General features: G+C 45.6%; 1 protein-coding gene and 1 long non-coding RNA gene across 3 annotated transcripts in view; one reads left to right on the top strand and one right to left on the bottom strand.

The window, feature by feature from the left end:
- Positions 1–11,382: 11,382 nt before the first annotated feature.
- On the bottom strand, positions 11,383–24,138 carry LOC142428939 (uncharacterized). The gene is made up of 3 exons (XR_012780408.1): positions 23,925–24,138; positions 16,412–16,574; positions 11,383–15,908 (listed from the first exon to the last, which is right to left on the bottom strand). It is a non-coding gene; the product is annotated as an uncharacterized LOC142428939 (long non-coding RNA).
- The window catches only part of ATXN2 (ataxin 2), a 102,696-nt gene continuing 102,129 nt past the window's right edge, over positions 23,609–24,175 (top strand). For both annotated transcript variants that reach the window (XM_075533853.1, XM_075533854.1), the window contains exon 1: positions 23,609–24,119. In XM_075533853.1, the coding sequence (XP_075389968.1) occupies positions 23,926–24,119 (194 nt within the window). In that variant the 5' untranslated portion in view covers positions 23,609–23,925. The remainder of the gene's footprint in view (positions 24,120–24,175) is intronic.

The following is a 24,175-nucleotide window of genomic DNA, read 5'->3' as shown; positions in this document are numbered from 1 at the left end:
ATGGCCCTGCCCTGAAGTCCATTCAGACTCACCCTATAAGACAGGAGTAGGACCACCACCCCACCCCACCCCCAGCTGTACATCATTACAGAGCACACCTTTCCCCAGCAGTTTCACCTGCCAGTGTCCTGTCAGCAGCCAAATGCTTCACCTGCTGCTGCTGCTCGCCCCTTTTCCTATGAGTTGGAATCCATTGGAGAGCTCAGAACAACAATCCCAACTGCATGGCTTGGTGAATTCCTAAAAGGAGCTGGCTCTGCTGGTTTCCATTCCCAGTGTTTGCAATGGGGCCTTCAGGGTATGGTCTCTCTCTCTCTCTCTCTCTCTCTCTCTCTCTCTCTCTCTCTCTCTCTCTCTCTCTCTCTCTCTCTCTCTCTCTCTCTCTCTCTCTCTCTCTCGTGTTCTGTTCCAGTATTTGTGCAAGATAGATAAGCGGGTGGGGGCAGGGAGCACCCAGTCGAAGCTAAGCAGAGCATCATTACACAGACTGAGAACAACGGACAGTATGTGCAGCTTGCACAGCCGCACACACAGGCTGCTCCCGGAACTAGAGCGGCTCGGGAACATCAGGTGCTGGTGGGGACTGAGCAGCTTGGAATGGGCCTGCTCCGACCTGGCTCCCTTAGTCAGTCTAGTCCCTTCTTACCGCAGCTCCTTCTGGCCTGGCCATGGAATACGGAGCAAGCAGCGCTCTAGATGTTGGGTCCAATGGGGTCTTAGGAGCAGTGCTTCCCACAGCTAGGGAGACCACCCAGCGGGGGAAAGTGGAATAATCCTGGAAGTTGCAAGAAACCTACATGTTACCGTGGATGATGGGCTAGAATATAAATGTTTTGAATTGTCTGGGGGGTAGTGGAGTGGGAGTAATTTTTTTCTTCCTGAAAAGGGGGCATTAGGCCAAATAGGTTTGGAAACCTGTGTTTCAGAGCAAGGTAAACAAGGCCAGGAGAGTATGGCCCTGAGGGAGGCGGAGATACATGAAGCAGACATCCCTGTAAGCCCCCCTGTCTACCTACCCCTTCCAGACAGTCCCTTGCCTCTCTTGCCCTCAGTCCCATGTAGAATGCCAGGCAGTCAGCCTATTCAAGCCTATATTTTTATTGGAAGCACAGTATGAATAAGTCCGTTACAGAATGACCGGCTATCAAGCCACGAAAATCAAATCAAACCTGGAGCTCAGTATAAAGTAGTCCAAATTGCAGAAAGTAGATTAGTGGTTGCCTGGGGCTTTCACCTTTACTACTCTTGTCAAGATCAAAATCATCCTATTGCCACCTGCGGGGGTGGTGGTGGTGAATGTACATGGGATTTCTTTGGGAGGGGGGATGAGGACACTGTTCTAAGATTATATTGTGGTGATGGGTACAGAACTCTGTGAATAAAAAAAACCCATTGAATTGTACACTTAAAAAAATGGAATTGATTCTTATTTATAGGGACCCTTTAAAGAGCTTCTGAGATTGTAAATCTTCACGAGAACAGAGAACAGACAGCCTCATCTTTCTCCCTAGGATTGACAGGTAGGTTTGAACCACTGACCTACCGCTAGTGGCCAACCAGTAACCCACTATGTCACCAGTGTGGATGCTATCTTGACAAAGCTGTTAAACAAGAATGCAAGCTGGACCTGCTCAGGACGTACCCCGAGGAAGCCAACCTCCTCATTTGCCTTCATTCATGTTCTACATTAGTGAACAGCTACCCTGTGCCCCCAGGGCACCCTGCTTCTACACACAGAGTGCTATCCTGTGTTGGTGCGGGTTATACTAAACAGAAAGGCCCTTTAAGGCCCGGAGGCGGGTGGTAGGGAAAGGCCTTTAAGGTCAGCCTGGAATAAGTGGTGTAATAATATTGCCCAATCAAATGAGAGAGATCAAAGGCTTTAATCAAGTCGATGAGGAGGAAACATGGAAAAGCAGAGGCTTGTACGGCCAGACCAAAAATCTGGATGACAGCTGAAACACCCAGCTCTGCACCTGGCCATCTGTCTTATCACATGCCAGCGTGTGAGCAGTTCCCTGAGACACAGTCTCAGAGAAGCCCCTCCCAGCTCATGGATGTCTTGTGCAGCCTGTCTCCTTCCTCCTTGAGGAAGGTTCTTGGGGAAAACAACACACACACACACACACACACACACACACACACACACACAGGTCAACCCACAGGAGCATGGGCCCCCTGCCGCTGAGCCAGCCCTAGGCAGCTTCTGGGTGCTTGGAGCACATAGCCGCTCCAGCTCCGGAGAGCTTCCAAGGCTGTCGCCTTACAGGCGCAGACTGCTTCCTCCCTTGTAGCAGCCAGTGGGTTCAAACTGCTGACCTCTCTGTTAGCAGGGCCCACCCTCCTTCGTTCACCTGGCCACATATATATATACGCACACACATGTATGCTTGGACGTAGTCAGGAGTTCTTGGAGTCTCGATCAGCAGGATCTCAGGAGTCAGTCTCAGGGCCCCAGAGACCTGTGAGCTACTGCTTGCTACCTTCAGCCGTGGCCTGCACCCTCGGTGGGCAGGAGTGTGCCACGCTTGCAACAGAGGAGAACCAGAGCCCTGCTGAAAGCGGTGAAGGCAGCATCGGCAGGGCCACAGCTCTGGCCTGCTCACGCCTGCAGCAGGCAGCCTTGGCTACTGACTCAGGGCAGTTTTCCCAAAGGCCCCTTGTGGTTTCTTGGCTCTCAAAACTTCTGACGAACTAAGATGCTTTCCCGAATGCCTTCAAGACCACATCACAAGCTGTTAACTGGAGAGAAGTCGATTGTGCCCAGTTGAAGGGCAAACACTGCCCAACCGATTGCTGGGAATGTGTGGGTTAAGAAGATTGGTGAGTCCCCTCGCTGCCTAGAATTACCTGGGTCTCTGGTGGCAGGCAGGAGTTTGCATGTGAGTCCTGCTTTTCGGGTCTGGGGCTGGTAGCTATCAGCAGGTCTCAAGAGGAAGCACATGTCATTTTAGGCCTACATAAGCAGACACATGTAAACCGTGATTGTTTCAATCAAATCAAAACCAGCCCATGATTGTTAAGTACTGACGGTCAGCCTGTACAACTGTGGTGACTGAGGCGATGCGGGAAGCGAGGCCACTGGCGTTTCTGAGGCCAACAGGGTCACCCCAGCCGGAAGAATGAACCAATCTGTCTTGGAAGAAGCACAGCCACAGTGCTCCTTGGGAGCAGACTTCTTCGTTTCATGGACTTTGGACATGTTATCTGTCCCTGCAAAAAGACCTCATGCTGGAAAAAGAGGAAGACCTTCCATAAGATAGATTGACACAGCGGCTGCAACAGCGGGCTCCCTAAGCAATGCTTGTGAGGCTGGCCAAGGGCTGGCCAAGGATTTGTCCTGATACACCAGGAATCCCTCTGAGCTGGCACTCATGAGCAGCACCTGACAGCACCTGTGCACAGAGACGGACTCCATTTGGTGGCGGTGGGCATGAGGGGAGGAGGGGGATGGGGATCGACCCCACCCATATTTGGCCATGCCCATACTTGGCCAACATGCAGCTCAGTGGAGAACAGCACCCTGTGGCACCAAGGTCAGAGGTGGCCCTTTTCCCCCTAGGTCCCAGTAGACTAGGACTCACTGCTGAGAGTTTCACAGCAGCAGAGGCACTAAGAGATCTCACCTTGGGATGTGAGGAATGACAGGACATCGGCAGTGCAGCCTGGAACTGGGCTCCCACCTGCTCCCATTCACCCATGGGACCGGGGCTGCCCAGGTGGGTGCTGCCATCTCTGCAATGGGGTGAGGGCCAAAGGCAAGATCACAAACACATGTGCTTTGTAAACCACTACACAAATGCCCGTTACACCTACTGAAGGATGCCCTGATTTTCATTTTGTTATTTGGTGTGTTTTTTGGCCGGGTACATTGTCCCCTAGTACCATTTTGTTGTGTAACCACATCTCCCCTCGCCCCAAACCATGATCACAATTCTACCTTACAAATGTGGCTAGACCAGGGGATGGACACTGGTACAGATAGGAACTGGAAACACAGGGAATCCAGGACAGATAACCCCTTCAGGACCAGTGGTGAAAGTGGTGATACTGTGAGGGTAGAGGGAAGGTTGGCTAGAAAGGGAAACTGATCACAAGGAGCTACGGGGACGGACAACAGAAAAGTGGGTGAAGGGAGATGTTGGACAGTGTAAGACATGACAAAATAATAGTGATTTATAAATTATCAAGCGTTCATGAGGGAGGGGGATGGAGAGTGAGGGGAAAAAATAAAGAGCTGATACCAAGGGCTCAAATAGAAAGAAAATGTTTTGAGAATGATGATGGCAACAAGTGTACAAATGTGCTTGACACAATGAATGGATGTATGGATTGTGATAAGAGTTGTATGAGTCCCCAATAAAATGATTTTTTTAAAAAATGTTATACATATAGACACATTAAAATATGTGTGTTTAGGGAACCTCAAAAAGTTCATGGAAAAATGAAAAGAGAATGGAATTTTTCTAATAAATTTTTAAGCGCTCTTTGCACACGTATATGTACACACAAACTTATGGGCACACATACATGCTTCCCTCTTGTTGACCACACACGCTATCGGCCAGACAAAGTGGTGCACACAGTGCATGTTTTTAACAGCTCTATGTAGATGCAATATCTATGCCATAATCCATCTATCTAAGTGTGCAATTCCATCGTCTTTAATGTGTGGAGGCTTCAAAGAGTTCGTGGCTTCTATTGAATGCTAAGAAAATGTCATTTTTCCCGGACTTTCGGAAGCCCCCTCATATTCACAGACATGTGCCAGCAGCACCACAATCAATTTAAGAACGACATCCGGCCTTTTTCCTTTTTTTTTTTTAACCTAATGCCAGACCCTAACTTACGAGCTGGCTGCATAGCATAAAAACTCAACTCCACACCCACTGTCATTAAGTAGATCCCAACTCCCAGGGGTCCTGCAGACAAGAGCGGGACTGCTGCCGAAGTGTCTCCAAGGCTGCCAGCCTTCCAGAAGCAGGTGTGAAGTGACCTTTCAGTTTGCAGCCATCCGTGTCGCCCCTCGCACCGTCAGGACTCCTGATGGAACTGTGTGGATAGAACTGGGGCACTAGGGGCTCCTTTCAGGACACGTGAGCAGCCTCATCTGTGAGATGTCTGCCCTGCCTGTTCCAGATGTCCACCTTGGGGACAACAAAGGGAATTCCTGAGCGGTGGAGGTCACCTGGGGTGATTCTTCCCATCACCAGGAATCAAGCCACAGGTGCGTGCGCTTGCGGTGCCAGCTCGCAGGGGCCTGGGTTGGTGGAGACCCGGCAAACACACAGGCACTACTCTCTGTTGGTTGCAGGGTAACTAACCGGAGCCCAGACCTGGGAGACAGGCTGCCAGGGCTCCCATCCCGACGTGGCATCAGGGATTTAGCCCTCAGGGTGCTTCATCTCTCCAGCTGTAAAGTGTCAGGAACAATCCTATTGGTGAAGGGCAGGGCTTCTTAGTGGCTCTGGGGACACCTGGCTCTATCCTGTGCTGTGTGGGCCATTTAGCAGTGTCTCTGGGCTCTACCCACTGGATGCCGGTAGGGTAGCAACCCCTGCCCCCAGGCCCTCAGCTGTAACAACAGAAATGTCCCTAGACATTGGCAAGTGTCCTCGGAGAAGAGCCCTGCTCGCTCCCGGGAGGAAGACGGGGTGACTATGAGGATTCACCGAGTTACCGTGCAGTCCGCTGCAGGGGAACGTGATGTCGCCATTCTCCCTAGGCTGCCTGATGGAGAAGACAGACCTGTGGAATTGCAGGGGCGGAAGCAAGACAGCACCCCAAGCAGACTTTCTGAAGCCTCCACACATAGTAAAGACAATGGAATTGCACACTTGAATAGACAAGTCATGGCTCCAGAACAAGAACCCAAGCTCCCTCTTGGCCACCATAGGACAGCAGTGGCCGAGCTCACTCCGGTGGGATCCTCTACGGCTCCAGGGGCGCCTGGACTGGCCTGGAACAAACTTAAGGCCCCATGGTTGCCACCAACTCCATTGTCACCAGGGCTGCCTGTGGAAGTCACACACCTTCCTCCAGTCCCCCAAGGGTACAGCTTCTTTTGTGTCCCATAAATCTGTGGCCCTGAAACAACCTGCTGTCCCTAAATCCATCCCCTGTGCTTCCTGCTACCCCACCAAAAAAGGGGGGTGAGGAAAAGAAAAAGGGAGGGTGAGAAGAAACAAACAAAAAGGCTGAGTTCCTTTCACGTTCTGGTGCTGGGGTTCCAATGCAGAGGCAAGAATTCTTCTGTGTGGATTTTGGCTGGCCCCAGCTTTTGTCTTGGGAAGAATGTAGACCGGCAGCAGCAGCTTAATGGACAGAAGTGAGCCTGTCCTGTGTGGAGGCCATAGCCGATTTTAAAAGCGTTTCAGATACACGTGGTGTGCACCCAGTTCTCCCAGCAACACCCCACCCTCCTTCAGCAAACGGGGAAGTTGTGTCTGGCGCCCAAGATGTGTCACTAGGGCCCTGCTAGGTGCGGCCCACCCCCCCCCACACACACACTTTTCCTCTTGTTTCTTCTATTGCCTTTAGCCTTTTGGGACGCCTATCGTGTCTAAAACAGATAAACCTTGAAGAATTCTGAGTAACCATGGCTGGAAGAAAGACAGAAAGAAAAGAAACCACACACACACACACACACACACACACACACACACACACACCCCACACTCACTCATTGCAGTAATGAGCTTTAGAACTATTTTTGAAATTACATCTGCTTTTTTAATGAAGCTTGGTTTATGTAAAAACTTGAAGAGGACCGATTTTTTTGTGGGTGGGGAGGAGGGTACATATTAGTTTTGATTTGGATGAGTTTTCCTGCTTTTGAAAGCCAAATCAAGAGTACTGAGTGAATACTGTACCATCATACATTAAACATGATCGAATGGAGACAGCTGAAAAGAAATGATTGCGGGGAAAATGACTTGGTGGAGACACCGGATCAACTTATGTGTCAATGGGGAGCAGTCTCCTCTGATTGGCTCGCTCCCCCAGACTCCACCTCCAAGGCCCTGGGCCTGATGGACCACTGAAGGGAAGAAAAGTAACAGTAACAGGCTGACACAGGCTGCAGGGGTGAAAATCCCAAAGCAGGAGGAGATCCCACCTGACTAGATGCCCAAGTGTATCTTTTCTCGGCTCTCTCCACTTAAAACAAAACAAAACAAAACAAAACAAAAAACCTTCTGAAGCATCCATTTAAATGGCCATGGCTAGTTTTGATTTAGATTGCCAAAGCAATGAGGCCCATGCCTCCCTGCCCCTGACAACCCCTAGACAACTCTGGCCACCCTACACGACCTATTCTAGATATTCTCTAAGAGTGGGATCATAGGATACTCACCCTGTCGCATCTGACTTACTGCACGATGCTTTCAAGATGTAGCCGTGAACAGGACTTCATTTCACATCACAGGGGCTATGTGCATGTCTGTTTACCGATTGCTCTGTGGGTGGACATTCAGGGGTGGGAGGGGGATGGAGGATAAATCACTGACTCCAGGGGTAGGCACACATTCACTTGGGAGAAGGGGAAGGAAACATACAATAAGAGGGAGCTCAGCAAAGATGATCAAGGCTAAGGCAGACACCGAGAAGTACAAGAGTTAAAGGCAACGGGTTGATACTGTTAGATACCTTTCTGCAGGAAGAGTAACAGCAATCATGAACAGACACATAGAGACTCAGACTGAGTAGGTGTGAAAAAGAGAATGTGTCTACATAAGTATTTACATATGCTGCAAATATATCCATGAGTGTTGCATACAGGGGCAAAGCTGTGAAAACATCTTAGCCGTAACCGAGCACTGGAAAGGGCTGAGCGGTTGGACCTGGGGGCTCAGGACCATATTCTTGGTCAGTGGTGGTGGAGGTGGGGGGGGGGGGAGAGGGAAAACACTAAAGTAGGCAAAGCATAGAGTCCACAAGACGATGTTCTTATCCTACTTCAGCAAGCAGCAACTGGAGTCTTTTTTATAAACCGTTTTATTGGCACTTCATCCACATGTTATATCATTCAGTCATATCAAGAAGAGTTGTACAATCATCACATTTTCTATTACAATTCTAATATATTTTCTACTTCCTTGTACTCATCGTTATTCATGTAATTTTTAATTGTGGTAAAAGCGCACATAAGAAAACATTCTCCAATCCAACAACTTCTACATGTATAATAAAGTGCCATTGATTACACTCTTCATGTTGTACAACCATTATTGATATTTTTCCAAGTTATTAACAAATTCAATGCCCCCTAAGCAAAAACTCTTCCTCCTTCACTCACAATAACCATTAGTCACTAGTCAGGTTGGTTTCTTCTTCTTTTTTTTAGTAGTTTTCTTGATCTAATATTCACATATCATACACTTCCATAGTTAAATCGCTTTTAGAGAGTTGTACATCATCACAATCAGTTCTAATGCTCCCTCCATCCCACATTCATTGTGTGCTCCCCAACCACCTCCCCTCCCCACCACATCCACAATAAACCATTGCATCAGTGATTGTCTCTATGCATCCACTCCTCTGCTTGACCAACTGGGAAACCCAATGGTAACAAAAACAAAACAAAATTAAGCAAGAAAATAATAATACAGAGATAAAAATAAAGAGTAAGAAAGAAAAAACCACCATCAATATTTAAACAGCCAGAGAAGAAATTTTTGTTGTTGAACAGGCGAGAAATACTTGAACCTAGAACAAATTCAGGTTGGGTCAAGAGGGAGGTCAACTGACCAAATATCCTATTATACCATGGTTTGATCCACCATAATTAAGTTTACAATAATCTCTGTCTGATAGTAAAGCTGTTTAAGACCCTCACCTGTGGCTAGAGGAGATCTGCCAGAAGCTTAATTTGACTAGATAATTCGCAGATGGATTTTGAGTTCCCACGGTCATCCATAGCCTTCTACAAATTGGGTGTTCACAAGTTAAGCTCCGATACTTTTCCCTTTATCACGTTTGGATTTTTTATCATCATCTTTGGATCCCACAGGCTGGTGTGCTTCTTTGAGGCGGGCTTAGTTGATGTCTCACTTAGACGGCTGCTTTTTTGAATGACCCTAGACACTATTCCAATTGATAGTCGGGTACCATCCGCTTTCTTCACACCTTGCTGTAGCACCTTTATCTTCAGTGATCTCTTTATGAAGGTGAGTATCGAGCAGAACCATGTTACAAGAACTAACTGAGCGGAGCATGTACACTGGTACAGATGAAAGCTTGCACCACATGGAATCCAGGTCAGATAAACCCCTCAGGAACAGAAATGGGAGTAACAATACCAGGAGGGTATGGGGAAGGTAGGGAGAGGAGGGAGGAAGGGAGAACAGAGAACTAATCACAATGATTGACACATAAAACCCCCCCCCCACACTCCCCCTAGGGGGAGGAACAAAAGAAACCATGGGGGAAGGGAGGTAAAGGATGGTGTAAGATATGAAAAGAATAATAATTTATAATTTATCAGAGTTCCCTGAGAGTGGGATGGTTGGGGAGGGAGGGGGAAAAGTGGAGCTGGTATCAAGGGCTCAAGCAGATAGAAAATGTTTAGAAAATAGCGATGACAACATACATACAAATATGCTTGCTACAATTGACCAATTGATGTACGGATTGTTATAAGAGCTGTAAGAGCTGCCAATAAAAATGATCTTAAAAAAAAAAAAAAGGGCCCTGGCAGCAGCCCCAACCAGTAGTGGTTTATCTGGGGGAAAAAAAAAAAAAAAAAGAACTAACTGTACTTGGATTGGGATTAGAATTAAGTGTGAGTCCAGAATCCATGTGCTTGTCCACGGGTTATGAACAACCTGGGTTTACTTTGGTGGTCATATTATGAGAAGCAAAACACCCAACAAGACAAGAACTACAGTAGCAACTGAGGTCCTAAGAGTTCATGAGTGGGTAAACAAGCAGCCATCTAGCTCAGAAGCAACAACGCCCACATGGAAGAAGCACATCAGCCTGCGTGCTCACCAGGTGTCGAAGGGATCAGGTATCAAGCATCAAAGAACAAAAAAATCAATCATTGTGAATGGGGGGAGTACAGATTGGAGACCCAAGACCCATCTGTAGGCAACTGAACATCCCCTCAGGGAGGAGATGAGGGAGTGTCTCAGGGAGGAGATGAGCCAGTCAGGATGCAGTATAGCTAATGATGAAACATACAACTTTCCTCTAGTTCCTAAGTGCTTCCTCCTCCCCCACTATCATGATCCCAATTCTACCTTACAAACCTGGCTAGACCAGAGGATGTACACTGGTACAGATAGGAACTGGAAACACAGGGAATCCAGGACAGATGAACCCCTCAGAACCAGTGGTGAGAATGGTGATACCGGGAGGGTGTAGGGAAGGTGGGGTAGAATAGGAAACCAATTACAAGGATCTAAATATAACCCCCCTCCCTGGGGGACAGATAACAGAAAAGTGGGTGAAGGGAGATGTCGGGCAGTGTAAGACATGAACAAGTAATAGTTCATAAATTATCAAGGGTTCATGGGGAGGGCATGGAGGGAAGGGAAAAATGAGGAGCTGGTACCAAGGGCTCAAGTAGAAAGCAAATGTTTTGAGAATGAGAATGGCAACAAATGTACAAATGTGCTTGACACAATGGATGGATGGGTTGTGATAAGAGTTGTATGAGCCCTCAATAAAATGATTAAAAAAAAAAAAAGCTCCTGAGTGCCCATCTAAAGTGCAAATATTAGTCTCACCCTATCTGAAGCCAAGAAGGTGAAGAAAATAAACACATGGAAACAATTATTCCAAAGGACTACGGAGCCACACAAATGTCCACAATCCTGGGACCAGAAGAACTAAACGGTGCCCACCTACCAATGCCAACTGCTCTCTATGGAAGGGGTCATATTAGAAGGTCTTTGATAGAGCAGGAGGAAAATGTGGACCAAAACTCAAAATCATAAAAAGGACCAGGCTTACTGGTCAGTTGGAAACTGGTGGAACTCCTAAGGCTATGGCCATTAGTCATCTTTCTTTCTTTTTTTTTTTTTAAATTGTTTTATTAGGGGCTCATACAATTCTTATCACAATTCATATATATATCAATTGTGTAAAGCACATTCGTACATTCATTGTCCTCAACATTCTCAAAACATTTGCTCTCCACCTAAGCCCCTGGAATCAGGTCCTAATTTTTACCCCTCCCTCCCCGTTGCCCCCTCCCTCATGAAACCTTGATAATTTATAAATTATTATTATTTTGTCATATCTTGCCCTGTCCGATGTCTTCCTTCACCCACTTTTCTGTTGTCCGTCCCCCAGGGAGGAGGTCACATGTAGATCCCTGTAATTGGTTCCCCCCTTCAAACCTACCCTCCCTCTATGCTCCCAGTATTGCCACTCACACCCCTGGTCCTGAAGGGTTCATCTGTCCTGGATTCCCTGTGTTTCCAGTTCCTATCTGTACCAGTGTACATCCTCTGGTCTCAGTCACCTTTCAAGTCAGATTTGGATTCACCTTTATGGTTCCATTTTCAGACAAACGATAGTCAGGTCTATATAGTAACTTCATAACAGAGGGAGGTACACACTCCTTAGAACAATCAGTTATTTGATATCAAAAGGGCAGCATTTGCCCAAGGTCAAAGTTTAGAAAGCTGGAAGGGTTATTAAAGAGGGAGAAATGAAAAGGAGAAACACAAGGATAAAATAGGAGGAGTGATAGTACTTTGTGCAGGATTGCAGTCAATGACCTGAAGCAAAATGTCTATGAATTGTTGAAGGGAAAAGTGATTTGTCCTATAAACCGTCACCCAATTCACAATAACAAGTTTTGGTTTTTACTTTTATTATTAGTTTTTAATCATTCTATTGGGGACTCATACAGCTCTTATCACAATCCATACATGCATTCATTTTGTCAAGCACATTTGTACATTTGTTGCCATCATTTTCAAAATGTTTTCTTTCTACTTGAGCCCTTGGTATCAGCTAATTTTTGCCCCCTTGCCCTCATGAACCTTTGATAATTTATAATTATTATTTTTTCAAGTCTTACACTGACGGATGTCTCCTTTCACCAACTTTTCTGTTGTCTGTCCCCCAGGGAGGCGGTTAAATGTAGGTGGTTAAATGTGATTGGTTCCCCACTTTCTCTCCCTACCTTCCCTTTACTCTCCTGGTATTGCTACTCTCATTATTGGTGCTGAGGGGTTTATCTGTTCTGGATTCCTTGTGTTTCCAGTTCCTAACTGTACCTGTGTACATCCTCTGGTCTAGCTGGATTTGTAAGGTAGAATTGGAATCATGATAGTGGGGGAAGGAAGCAATACAGAACTAGAGGAAAGTTGTATGTTTCATTGGTGAAAAGTTTTGTTTCTTGAATGACCAAATCAAACACAACGAACTGCTAGTAGGTAGAGTCCAACTAACAGTGATCCTATAGGATAGAGAAGAACTGCCAAGGCTTTCTCCTACAGAAGTGTTGGTGGGTCACTGGAGCACTTTAAACAACTGCACCACCAGGGCCCCTTAAACTTCCCATGCTGTCAGGAGCAGTCAAGTTGGTTCTGAATCATATCAACACTATGTATAACAACAAAAGACTGACTGGTCCGTCACTTCCGTCTTAATAGTTACTGTGTTTTAAGCCCATTGTTTGAGCCACTGTGTCAATACATCTCATTGAGGGGCTTGTTCATTTTCACTGAACATTCCCCCCGGGAATCCTCATCCCCATCACCCATGACTTCCTTCCCCAGCCACTGAAACCTTCTAATAAGTTGTCCAAAGCATATGAGACAGAGACTCTTCATCCTTGCTTCCTAGCCTTCTAGCTGTACTTCTTCTAAGCCCTATTTGTTCATTCTTCTACCAGTCCATAGTATATTTAATATTCTTCACCAACACCATGATTCAAAGGCATCAATTCTTCCTTGGTCCAGATTTTGCATGCATACGAGGTGACTGAAAATATACTTTTGCTTTCTTAACACTTTATATTGGTGTTTTGCAGCAGATTTGCTCAATGCAATCGGTCTTTTTATTTCTTGACTGCTGCTTCCACGGATGTTAGTTGTAGGCCCAAGTAAAATGGAATCTTTAACAAATATCTTCAATCTCTTCTCCAGTTGTTATACAATTGATTATTGATCCAGTTGCGAGGACTTTTGTTCTCTTTATGTTGAAATATAATCCACATTGAAGGCGTTAGCTTTGATCTTCATTGGTAAGTGCTTTAAGTCTTCTTGGGTTTTAGCAGGCATGGTTGTGTCCTCTGCACATCACAGGCTGTTAATGAGTCTTCCTCCCATACTGATGTCACACAATTCTTTTCGCTTGTTTTTTTTTTAAGGTTTTTTTCTTTCACATACTTCTTTTTATTTATTTTTTTCCCACACACTTCTTTTTATAGGTGAGATTCTGGGATGATTTGCTTAGCATATGGATTGAATAGTATGGCAAACAATACAATCCTGACACACACCTGATTTATTTTTATTAAAAAAACAACAACATCATTTTGGCTGGCCCCAATTCCAACTACGTGGACAGCCACCCCTCCCCCCAGAATTTACTTCAGAGGACAGCACTGAAGCTACAACTCAGGGAGAGGGACATGTCTGATCAGAGCACCCAGGAGTAAATGAAGGGGGAGGAAGAGAGAGTGGAGCACATCCTGGCCCACCAAGCCTTGAGAATGATATCCCCACTCAGAGCAGCCAATGCACAGAGAGAACCATATGGCTGGCATCACTATAAGACATGACATTCCTCACTGACCCATAACCCTACAAAGGACAACACTGGAGACACAGTATGAGAATTGAGCCTGATCTGACCCCACCACACCGAGGCAAAACACTAAGGGTATGCAACAGAACAGCAAGGGGAGCAGAGCAAATAAGTCTGAGTGAATACCAAAAATAGACTATGGGGCTAGGGCGTGGCACCCCACCAGACACGACTGGAAAGCACTCCTAAAGGTCAACAAACAGACCTTGAATTATTTACAGGTGTGTTAGTCTAGGTGCATTGGGCCCATAACGCTGAGTGCAACATTTTCATAACATTTAATTAAATGTATACATTAATATATATTGATAACTATGAAAGTAAAGAAAACAAAAAATATTTTTTCCTGAAATTAAAAATTCAGGTGTTATAGAGTTAGAGAAATAAATCCACAGAAACTCATACGTATAAGAGAGTTTTATAAGGGAGATGGAGGAAAGAGCTAGGAGTCAAAGGGCATTTATAGAGGTCTAAAGACATGTACATGCAAATATATATATGAGGATGGGGAAATAGATCTATGTGTCTATATTTATAGGTTTAGTATTAAGGTGGCGGAAGGACCTTGGACCTCTATTCAAGCACTCCCTCAGTGCATGAATACTTTCTTTTATTAAATTGGCACTCTATGATGCTCACCTTCCCGACACAACTGCTAAAGCCAAAGTGGATGAACAAGTAAATGTGGTGAAGAAAGCTGATGGTGCCCAGCTATCAAAAGAGATAGTGTCTGGGGTCTTAAAGGCTTGATGATAAACAAGCGGCCATCTAGCTCAGAAGCAACAAAGCCCACATGGAAGAACACACCAGCCTGTGTGGTCCCGTGGTCCCGAAGGGATCAGTTATCAGGCATCAAAGAACAAAAAATCATATCATTGGCTGTACACCTCCATGATACGATCGCCGAAGACAAACAGGTGCAGAAGCAAATGTGGAGAAGAAAGCTGATGGTGCCCGGCTATCGAAATAGATAGTGTCTGGGGTCTTAAAGGCTTGAAGGTAAACAAGCGGCCATCTAGCTCAGAAGCAACAAAGCCCACATGGAAGAAGCACACCAGCCTGTGAGATCACGAGGTGCCAAAGGGACCAGGTATAAGGCATCATGCTATATATATATATATATAGAAGTGCAGAGTGGAGACCCAAGGCCCATTTGTCGGCCACTGGAGATCTCCTCACAGAGGGGTTTAGGGGAGGAGATGGATCAGTCAGGGTGCGATGTAGTACCGATAAAGAATACAGTTTTCCCCCAGATCCTGGATGCTTCCTCCCCACAACTATCATGATCCGAATTCTACCTTGCAGGACTGGATAGGGCAGAGGTTGTACACTGGTGCATATGGGAGCTGGAGGCACAGAGAATCCTGGGTGGATGATACCTTCAGGACCAGGGGTGTGAGGGGTGATACTGGGAGAGTAGAGGGTGAGTGGGTTGGAAAGGTGTAATCTATTACAAGGATCCACATGTGACCTCCTCCCTGGGAGACAGATGGCAGAGAAGGGGGTGAAGGGAGACTCCGGATAGGGCAAGATATGACAAAATAACAATCTATAAATTATCAAGGGCTCATGAGGGAAGGGGGAGCGGGGAGGGAGGGGAAAAAAAAAAGAGGACCTGATGCAAAGGGCTTAAGTGGAGAGCAAATGCTTTGAAAATGATTAGGGCAAAGAATGTACGGATGTGCTTTATACAATTGATGTATGTATATGTATGGATTGTGATAAGTGTTGTATGAGCCCCTAATAAAATGTTGAAAAAAACCACCTGAAAAAAGAAGAGTTTTATATAAAGGTTAAGTGCACATCAAGAAAATATACCAACCCAGTGCTGCCCAAGCTCACAAGTCCAACATTAGCCCTTATATCTGACACCAATCCACAAAGTCCTCCTCCATCTCACAAAACACACACAATGATGCCAACTGCGGGAGGAAAGCAGAGTTAGGAAATGTGTAAGCATCTCAGCACTGGCAGAGTTCTCCACACAGCTGCTCCAGCACCCAGGGCTGAATGGGGTAGGTCCATGTGGCTTCTCCTCAGGGATGTCTTGCAGGAAGTCAGTCTTGCCAGCTGAAGCAGAGAACTGGCAAAGGCAGCTGCACCCTGGTCGGACCATCACAAAGCAAGAGACCTGAGAACTGGAAAGGAGAGGCTCATAGAACCATTTATCCCCGCCCCCCCCCCAGCCCTTCAATTAACCACACATGTATTTATTGGCCAGGTTGGAACAATAAGCTTTTAACTATCTCAACAGGCTTTTCTTTTTTTGTCATTGGTTTGTTGTTTTGTTTTCTCTTTTTGCTTTGTTTTGTTCTGTCTTGTTTTTGTGCATATTATTATCTCTGCAGGTCTATCTACATAAGATAAGCTGGATAAACCATTTGGAGGAGAAAACAACGGGATGTATGGATTGTGATAAGGGTTGTATGAGCCCTCAATAAAATATTGGGGGCTCTTACAGCTCGTATGACAATCCATACATCCATCATGTCAAACACAACTATACATATGTTGCCATCATCATTTTCAAAACATTTTCTTTCTACTTAAGCCCTTGGTATTAGCTCATTCCTCCCCCCTCCACCACCCTTCCTCAGGAACCCTTGATAATTCATAAAAATTTTTTTTCATCTCCACACACCTGATTTTAAACCAGGCAGTAACCTCTTGTTTTGTTCCAATGACTGCCTCCTGGTCCAAGTACAGGTTTGACATGAGTCCAATGAAGTGCTCTGGAATCCTCATTCTTCACGATGTCATTTAGCTTGATGGGACCCACGCAGTTGAATGACTTTGCATAGTCACTAAAACACAGGTAAACATCTTTGTGGTGTAATTCTCTGCTTTCAGCTAAGATCCACATGGCTTTAGCAATGATAGAAGTTCCTGTCAGTGTATTGCTGCAGCCATTTTTTAATTACCTGCAACTAAATTTTACTTGCTGTGATTTAGCAATGTATTTTAAAATACAGTGTTACATTATTGTTTAATAACTTCTATATTATATTGGGTCACCTTTTTTGTATTCCAAAGTATATTCTTTTACCAAGATAAAGTCAGCAAAGTTGATTTTAGAAAAAAAAATTTAAATCATTTTATTGGGGCTTGTACAACTCTTATTACAATCCATATATCCATCCATTCTCAAGCACATTTGTTACCATCATCATTCTCAAAACATTTGATTTCTACTTAGGCCCTTGATATCAGCTCATTTATTCCCCTCCCTCCCTGCCCCCACCTCCCTCACAAGCCCTTGATAATTTATAAATTATTATTACTTTGTCGTGTCATATACTGTCCAATATCTCCCTTGACCCACTTTTCTGTTGTCTGCCCCCTAGGCAGGGGGTTATATGTAGATCCTTGTAATCGGTTCCCCCTTTTCCCCCACTTTCACTCCACCCTGCAGGTTACCACCACTCTGATCACTGGTTCTGAAGGGATCATCTGTCGTGGATTCCCTGTTTCCAGTTCCTATCTGTACCAGTGTATACCCTCTGGCCTAACTGGATTTATAAGGTAGACGTGGGATCATGACAATGTGGAGGAGGAAGCCTTTAAGAAGGAGAGGAAAGTTGTATATTTCATTGTTGCTACACTGCACTCTGACTGGCTCGTCTCCTCCCGGTGATCCTTCTATAAGGGGCTGTCCAGTTGCCTACAGATGCGCTATTAAGTCCCCATTCCGCACTCCCCCTCATTCACGATATGATTTTTTTGTTCTTTGATGCCAGATCCCATCGACACCTGGTTATCACATAGGCTGGTGAGCTTCTTCCATGTGGGCTTTGTTGCTTCTCAGCTAGATGGCCACTTGTTTATCTTCAAGCCTTTAAGACCCCAGACACTATATATTTTGATAGGTGGCCACCATCAGCTTTCTTCACATTTGCTTATGCATCCATTTGTCTTCAGTGATCATATCGGGAACGTGGGCACACACTGATACGATTTTTTGTTTTTGATGCCTGTTGGAATATGTACACACATGGATCTCTTCTAGTGGGTTGGCCAGGCCATTGTCTTCCAGATGTTTTTGTACAGCTGAATGCTTTTGGTGTTGTTTCCATTTGTTGAAGCACCTGTTAGTATTCTGTCAATTCCTGGGGGCTTTTGTTTGGCCAATAATTTTAGCCCAGCTTGAACTTCTTCAGCACTAGCAGTTCTTCATCAGACACTACTTCCTGAAATGCAGTGTGGACCCATTCTTTTGGTATAGTGATCCTGTCTATTCCTTTCATTTTATTTGGATGGTTTCTGTCTTGTTCAAACTATTTTGCCCATTTTTTTCTTTAGTTCTTTCAGCTCAAGAAATGGAGAGGGTTTTCCACTTTTGGTTTTCTAATTTCAGATCTTTACACATTTCATTATACTACTTTGTTGTTTTGCACCACACTTTGACATCTTCTGTCAGTTCTTCATCATCTCTTCCATTCACTTTAGCTATTCTACATTCAGTAGCAAATCTCAGAGTATTTTCTGCTTCATTTTGGTCTTTCTTTTTAATAATATTTTGCTTTCTTCATGCATGATGTCCTTGATATCATCCCATGACTCTTCTGGTCTTTGGTCATTGTTTTCATAGTTAGGTGCCATCAAGTTGGTCCCAACTTATAGCACCCCTATATACAACAGAAGGAAACCATGCCCACTCCAATGCCAGCTTCACAATTATGTTTAAACCCAGATGTAGCAGACACTGGGTCAATCCATCTTGTTAAGAGTCATCTTTAAAAAAAAAAGTCGTCTTTAAAAATATATATATATATATATATATATATACCCTTCTACTTTACCAAGTATGATGTCTTTTCCAGGGATTGGTTTTTCCTGACATGTCCAAAGTACGTGACACAAAATCTTATCCTCGCTTCAAAGGAACATTCTGGCTGTTCTTTCAAGGCAGCTTTACTTGTTCTAGTAGTCCATGGTACTTTCCAGTCTTTACCAGCACCCTAATAAAAATGTGTCAATTCTGCAGTCTACATTATTAATTTGTCAATTCTCACATGCATAGGATGTGATTGAAAATATGGCAGCTTGAGTCAGGAACACCTTAGTCCTCAATGTGACATTCTTGTTCTTCAACATTTAAAAAGGTCTTATGGGGCAGATGGGTCCAATGTAATATGTCATTTGATCTCATGATTGCTGCTTCCAAGAACAATGATTCTGGATCCAAGCAAGACGAAATCCTTGACAACTTCAATCTTTCTGTTTATTGTGATGCAGTCTATTGATCTAGTTGTGAAAATTTTCGTGTTCTTTACATTCAGTTGTAATTCATACTGAAAGCTATAGTCCTTGATCTTCATCAGCAAGTGCTTCAAGTGCTTCTCACTCTCAGCATATTGCAGTCTGTTAATAATTCTCCCAATCTATATACTTCTTCATATAGTCCAGCTTCTCAGATTATTTGTTCAACATACAAATGAACATGGTGAAAAGATGCAATCTACAATCCTAATGCACACCTTTCCTGATTTTAAACCATGAAGTAGTCCCTTCCCTTGTTCAAATGACAGTCTCTTGGCAGTCATTTGTGTTCCATTATATCAGATCTATTTTGGAGGTGCTCTTTAAATTCAGATGGGATAAACTGAGACCCATACTTTGACTGTGATGGGTTTGCTTTAATTTTTCTTCAGCTTCAACTTGAATTTGAATCTGAGTAATTGATGGTCATGGGCAATGGCCTTATTTTTAACTGATGATATTGAACTTCTCTGTGGTCTCTTTTAACAGCTGTAGTTGATTTGATTTCTGTTCTATTCCATCTGATGGAGTTCACATGAATTGTCCCCATTTGTTGTTGAAAAGGTTATTTACAAATAATTAAGTGATTAACCTTACAAAATTCTATCTAGTGGTTTTGAGGTCATTTCTGTCACCAAGGCCATATTTACCAACTATCAAGTCATTGTTTTCCATCCCAATCACTAGTAATTAGCAATACATCTTGACTGCATTTTAAAAAATTAATTTTAGACTGTAAAAGTTGGTAAAAAATCTTTAATTTCTCCAGCTTTGGCATTAGTGGCTGGTGCATAAACTTGAATAATAGTCATATTAACTGGTCTTTGTAAATGTATAGGTATCTTATTGCTGACAGCATTGTACTTCGTAGGTCTTGAAATGTTTTTGGTGACGAATGGAATGCCATCCTACTTCTGTTGATCATTCTTTGCACAGCAGACTATGTGATTCTCTAATTCAAAATGGCCAATACAGTCCTCAACTCACTAACACATAGGATACCAATCTTTATGTGTTCCATTTCATTTATTACTTCCAACATTCCTATATTCATCTTTTCTATGCCCAGATTCAAATTACTAATGACTATCTGCAGCTGCTTCTTCTCCTTTTGAGAGATACCACATCAGGAAATGAAGGTCCAGAAAGCGCTATGCCATCCACACCATTAAGGTCAATTCTACTTTGAGGAGGCAGCTTTCCTTTTTCTTTTCAAATTAATAAATCATTTTATTGGGGGATCTTACAGCTCTTATACACCAATTGTATTAAACACATTTGTATGTTGCCATCATTTTCAAAACATTTTCTTTCTGCTTGAGCCCTTGGTATTAGCTATTTTTCCTCTTCCTTTCCCACCCTCATGGAACCCTGATAAATTATTATTTTCATATCTTACACCATCCACTATCTCCCATTGTCCATGTTTCTGGTGTTCATCTCCCTGGGGGCGGGGTGTTAGATGTCAATCACTGTAGTTGGCTCCCCATTTCCCTTCCCCCTATCCTTATGGTCTTACTACTCCTCCCATTACTGTTCCTGAGGGGTTTATCTGTTCTGGATTCCTTGTGTCCAGAGCTCTTATCTTATCAGTGTGCAAGTGTACATGCTCCGGTCTAGCTGGATTTGTAAGGTAGAACTGGGATCATGACAGTGAGGTGGAGGAAGCATTAAAGAACTAGAGGAATGTTGTGTGTTCCATGCTATGCTGCACCCTGGCTGACTTGTTCCTTCCTTGTGACCCTTCTGTGAGGGAATGTCCAATTGCCTACAGATGGACTTTGGGTCTCCACTCCACTCCCCACCCCCATTCATATTGATATGTTTGTTTTGGGTCTTCTGATGCCTGATACCTGATCCTGTTGATAACTTTGTGATCACACAGGCTGGTGCGCTTCTTCTATGTGGTTTATTGCTTTCTGCTAGAAGGCCATTTGTTTATCTTCAAGCCTTTTAAGACTCCAGATGCTATAATAGTTGGCACCATCAGTTTTCATATTTGCTTATGCACCTATTTTGACTTCAGTGATTGTGTCAGGAAGGTGAGCACCATGGAATGCCAGGTTATTAGAAAAAAGTGTTCTTATGTTGAGGGAGTACTTGAGTAAAGACCCAATACCAATCAGGAGGCAACCTTCCCCCAGTTGTATTTTGAGTACTTTCTGATCTGAGAGTTCTTCTTCCTAGTCGGTCTGTCCTAGTCTGGAAGCTTTGCTGAAGCCTGTCAACTGTGAGCGATCCTATTGGTAAATACCAATGATATAATTTCCAGAATTACAGCAAAACACGTCATCACAGTATGATACTCTTTAGATGATTTAGCAATCCCATTTTAAAACTCTACCAAAGAGAAATGAAGAGATATGTCCAAATGAAGAAGCTATGTTTATAAATGCTCCCAGAGACATTATTCATATTAGCCCCAAGCTAGAAGAAAACTAATATGTTCACCAGTTGGCAAACAGAGGGATACACAAAATGTGATTCATCCATACAATGGGACACTTGTTAGTAGCTATAGGAAGGAATGACACATGATGCAACATGGATAAGCCTCAAAAACATGTTGAATGGAAGAATCCCAAATCAGAAGACCACATTATGTTATGATTCCATTTATAGGAAATGGCTGCAGACACAGACCACCTGTAAAGAGGCTGGTTAAAAAAAAAAAAAGAATAACAAATATCCACAACAGGTAAATCCATGAGAGGCATCTGCTTGGGGTGATGGAAATGCTCTGAAATCAGCGATGATGTGTTTGTAAAGTATACTTAAAGTCATCTAATTATCCATCTAAAATGGGTTGTAAACTATGTTAAGGAGCTTCAAAAACCCTGTAGAAAATTTTCATGTTTTATGAAATGGTTGAAAGTCCTCTCCTCTGTGATGTTATCAGTAAGGCCATTACAAAAATTAAGTGATGAGAACTTGACCTCTTTTGGCCTACCTGAAATCAAGTTCAGCTGTCTGCTTCAGGCCTTCTGATTCTGCTTCCCTTTTTCTTTCGATCTGCCTGGAGTTTGGTCCTCAGACTGAATTTGGAGACCTTGATCCTAGATATGGCTGTCCAATCATTAAACCAGAGAAAGCTGATTGTATTTATATTATAGTTCTTTCATCCCTATCTCTCCCCCACATTTAACATTTTATTCCCAATTTCCTTTGGGTTAATTTTTAAAGGATCTTTAACCGTTGGTTTAAAGGAATGCCTTAGATAGCAGGAGGGGATGTAAAGGAAAGTTGGTTTCCTACTTTTTAATGTTTGCAGAATACAGTGGTCAGTTTTTTGCTTGGACAATCTAAGAGATTAATTTCATGTTGGGGACTGGAGATATCCAGTTTAATCATTCTCCAGGGTTTTCCATGCCTTTTAGTGTGTGTGCTTAACCCCACGAGTCGGGATCAACTTATAGCTGCAAGATTAAAAAATATATATACCCTGAAATGTGTTTTTTTTTAAAAAAACAACTATATTCTTTGCTTAAAGGATTTTACCTCTTGCTTCCAGTTTATTTGTAACACGTGTCTTTTTTTCCCCTCCCCAACCAACTACTTACTGTGCTGGCAGGTGCAACTTAAGTTAAAGTAAAACTTCAGAAGGGGCCAGGGTCTAAAGTTCGCACCTTCTTGTGAGGTCTGTTGTGTCTCCAGCGAGGGAGACCCTATCATCCAGTGTTACCAAGTCACGTCCATTTCCCTGAGTCTCATGAACGAAGGAAAAGAAGTTCAAGTGAGGGGAAAAAACGGGTTCAAATCAAGGTCAGATACCCAAGAGTTTTCTGGTTACTGCGTGGCTGTGGTGGAAAAGTGGGGAAAAGGTAACCAGATGTGGGTGGCCCCAGGAGGCTGCTCCAACCCTATTCGTCAGTCTTGGGCTTGGCCGGGAACTCTTTGGCAAGGCCCGCTTTGGAGACACTCAGGGACATTTGAGGGCCTACTGTGTGCCCAGCGCTGGGCTCCATATCGGATGCCTGTGCCTAGGAGTCAGACACCATTCTGGGTGCTCTACATGTAGAAAGCTAGTCTTCACACTGCAGGCGCTCGTGGCCCCTTGTCCAGGCTGCATCAGGTGGGGGACCAACGGGGCAGCTCCGCGGAGGCCGAGCGAAGAGGCCGCTTCCCTCCCGCCCTTCTCACAGAGCGGACCCAGCCGAGGAAGGCGGATACGCCCTTGCCGAAGGGCAGACCGGTCTCGAAGAGGGCGGACCCAGGAGGGCCGAGCGCCGGGCCCTCAGCCGACCCCCACGAGCGCGGCCCAGCGCGGCGCCCGCTCCTCACGTGTCTCTCCCGGCCCCGGGCCGCCTCACAGCGTGCTGCCGCCCGACCCTTCCGACTTCCGGTAAAGAGTCCCCGGCCCCGCGCCTCCGCACCCATCCGCCACCGCCACCCGCCGTCTCGGTGGTCCCAGCTTGGATGCAGGCGCCAGCAGCGACCGCGCGGGGCCCCAAAGCAGCAGCCCAGCCTCGTCGCTTGGTGGGCACCAGGTGGCCCGGTTGGCGCTCGCTCCCGCGGTCGGCGCGGCTGGGCGGGCGGGGCGGTGGCGACGCGGCCGCGGACCCGTATCCCTCCGCCGCCCCTCCCCCGCCCGGCCGCGGCCCCCCGCCCTCCAGGCAGCGCTCGCCTCCCTCCGCCTCAGACTGTTTTGGTAGCAACGGCAAAGACTGTAGCGCGGCCCGGCCCGGCTCTCGGCGTTTCCTCGGTCTCCGCGGGCCTCCCCGCCCCTTCGTCGTCCTCCTCCTCCCAGTCGCCGGCCCCGGCGCGTCCCCGGCCGCGCCATCCCGCGCCTCCCCGGTCGGCGCCCGCGCGTCCCCGCCGCGCTCCAGCGTCTCCTCGGCGCGCCCGGCTCCCGGCTGTCCCCGCCCGGCGTGCGCCCCGGTGTATGGGCCCCTCACCATGTCGCTGAAGCCCCAGCAGCAGCAACAGCCGCAGCAGCCGCCGCAGCAGAGCGGGGTCGCTAATGCCCGCAAGCCCGGCGGCCTCCTCACGTCGCCCGCCGCCGCGCCGGCGCCGGCCTCGTCCTCTGCCAGCTCGTCCTCGGCCGCGGCGTCCTCCTCGGCGGCGGGCGGCGGGCGGCCCGGCCTGGGCAGGTGGGTGTCGGCTCCCAGCCCCCTCCGCCCGGGCCTGGCTCGGCGTCCCCTCCCCC

The sequence above is a fragment of the Tenrec ecaudatus genome, chromosome 16 (assembly GCF_050624435.1).
Source record: "Tenrec ecaudatus isolate mTenEca1 chromosome 16, mTenEca1.hap1, whole genome shotgun sequence".
Lineage (NCBI taxonomy): Eukaryota > Metazoa > Chordata > Mammalia > Afrosoricida > Tenrecidae > Tenrec > Tenrec ecaudatus.
This window is presented reverse-complemented; position numbering and strand designations above follow the sequence as displayed.